The sequence below is a fragment of the Sinohyriopsis cumingii genome, unplaced genomic scaffold, assembly GCF_028554795.1.
Source record: "Sinohyriopsis cumingii isolate HCF-2022 unplaced genomic scaffold, ASM2855479v2 utg001527l, whole genome shotgun sequence".
Taxonomy (NCBI): domain Eukaryota; kingdom Metazoa; phylum Mollusca; class Bivalvia; order Unionida; family Unionidae; genus Sinohyriopsis; species Sinohyriopsis cumingii.
In genome coordinates, this window is record NW_028316012.1 from 1,872,777 (window position 1) to 1,874,236 (window position 1,460).

At 44.2% G+C, this 1,460-nt stretch overlaps 1 protein-coding gene across 1 annotated transcript; it reads left to right on the forward strand.

Moving 5' to 3' along the window:
* The first annotated feature begins 479 nt into the window (after positions 1 to 479).
* Positions 480 to 1,244, forward strand: LOC149772011 (uncharacterized). The gene has a single exon (XM_089947963.1). It carries the CDS (start codon positions 480 to 482, stop codon positions 1,242 to 1,244), a length of 765 nt encoding a protein of 254 aa, XP_089804089.1.
* The last annotated feature ends 216 nt before the right edge of the window (positions 1,245 to 1,460 follow it).

Here is a 1,460-nt window from a genome sequence, read left to right on the forward strand (position 1 = left end):
ACAGATGCAAGGAGAGTACATATAAAACTACAATCTAACAACTTAAGGATACGATAGAAAAATTAGTGGAACAAAAGAAGTTGAATAAACAACAGCAGGAAACATTAGATCGTTGGCACCAGTCGGAATGTGGGCAAGGCAATTCAGTGTTTGAATTGTAACGGTTGGGGTCATTACCAAAAGGGAATGCACTAAGCCTCTCAACAAATACAACGAGCAGTGGAGAAAAAGAGACCAACGAGCTGGGACTCTAAAATGATAAGAAGTAAAGACAATTCCAAGCCTGTACATTACTTAAACGAAGAACCGGGACTGTACAAACAATGTCCTGTTAATGGGGTGGAGCTCGCGTTGCTGGCTGACACGGGTGCTACTGTTTCCATTATCAGTAAAAGGCGGTATGAAGCACGATGTCATCGAAAGCCAAAACTCAGCAATGTGGATAGCCATCTAATCAGTGCATCCAGTAACAGATTGAAATGTATGGTCAGGCTGAATTTTTGATTGCTTCGAAAGGCGTCAGAAGGCGACATGATTTCGTCGTTGCTGACATGAGGCCTGATGGAATACGTGGGTTAGATTTTTTCCGTCTGCATAAATGTGACATTAGTGTAACACAGTGTACACTGCCAATGCGGAGAGTAAAGCTTCCGTGCTACTTTGCGGGGTCTTTGGGCTGTCACCGTATCACCGTGGCTGAAAACATCATTGTCTCAGCTGAGAAGGAAATTATCACGCGAAGTTGGATGGCGAATGCTGGTTGTGGAAAGCAGGCTACCGAGTCAATGCTTGAGCCTCTATCGTCGTTTAGATATGAAACAAAAATCACTGTTGCACGAGCCGTCATTAAGATGGTAGACGGAACAGTGCCATTACGGTTGCTAAACCCGACTAAAGAGGCGGTGAACTTGAAAGCTGTTGTTTGTTGTGCTGAAGCCGGTGCAGCCTTATCGACACAAAATGTAGATTGTTCCAGACAGGATTCGAACAGCAGTCTGCCGTTATATATTTCTGAATTATTTGAGAGATCAAGCGTCCATTTGGATTCTGATCAAGTAGCCGCCCTAAGCAGACAGTTAAGTGAATTTCGTACAGTGTTTGCTAAAGATGACGACTTGGGCAGAACAAACCTTATCAAACACGCTGTCAAGACAGTGAATGCCGCGCCAATTCGAGTAACACCTAGAAGATTACCGTTCCAGCTCCGACAGGAGATTGGCATACAAGTGGACGACTTGCTGTAAAATAACAGTTATAGAAACGTCTGTAAGCCTCTTAGCTGCCCCAGTGGTATTGGTGACTAAAAAAGATGGGAGGAAGTGGTTTTGCGTGGACTATAGCTCGCTAAATGCAGTTACGGAGAAGGACGCGTATCCTCTTTCTAAAATCGATGATAGTCTCGATTCGCTGTCTGGCACAAACTGGTTCTCGACATTAGATTTGATGTCGGGGTACTGACA

Coding starts and splice junctions, on each gene's coding strand:
- LOC149772011 (XM_089947963.1), top strand. CDS start 480: ATGTATGGTCAGGCTGAATTTTTGATTGCTTCGAAAGGCGTCAGAAGG.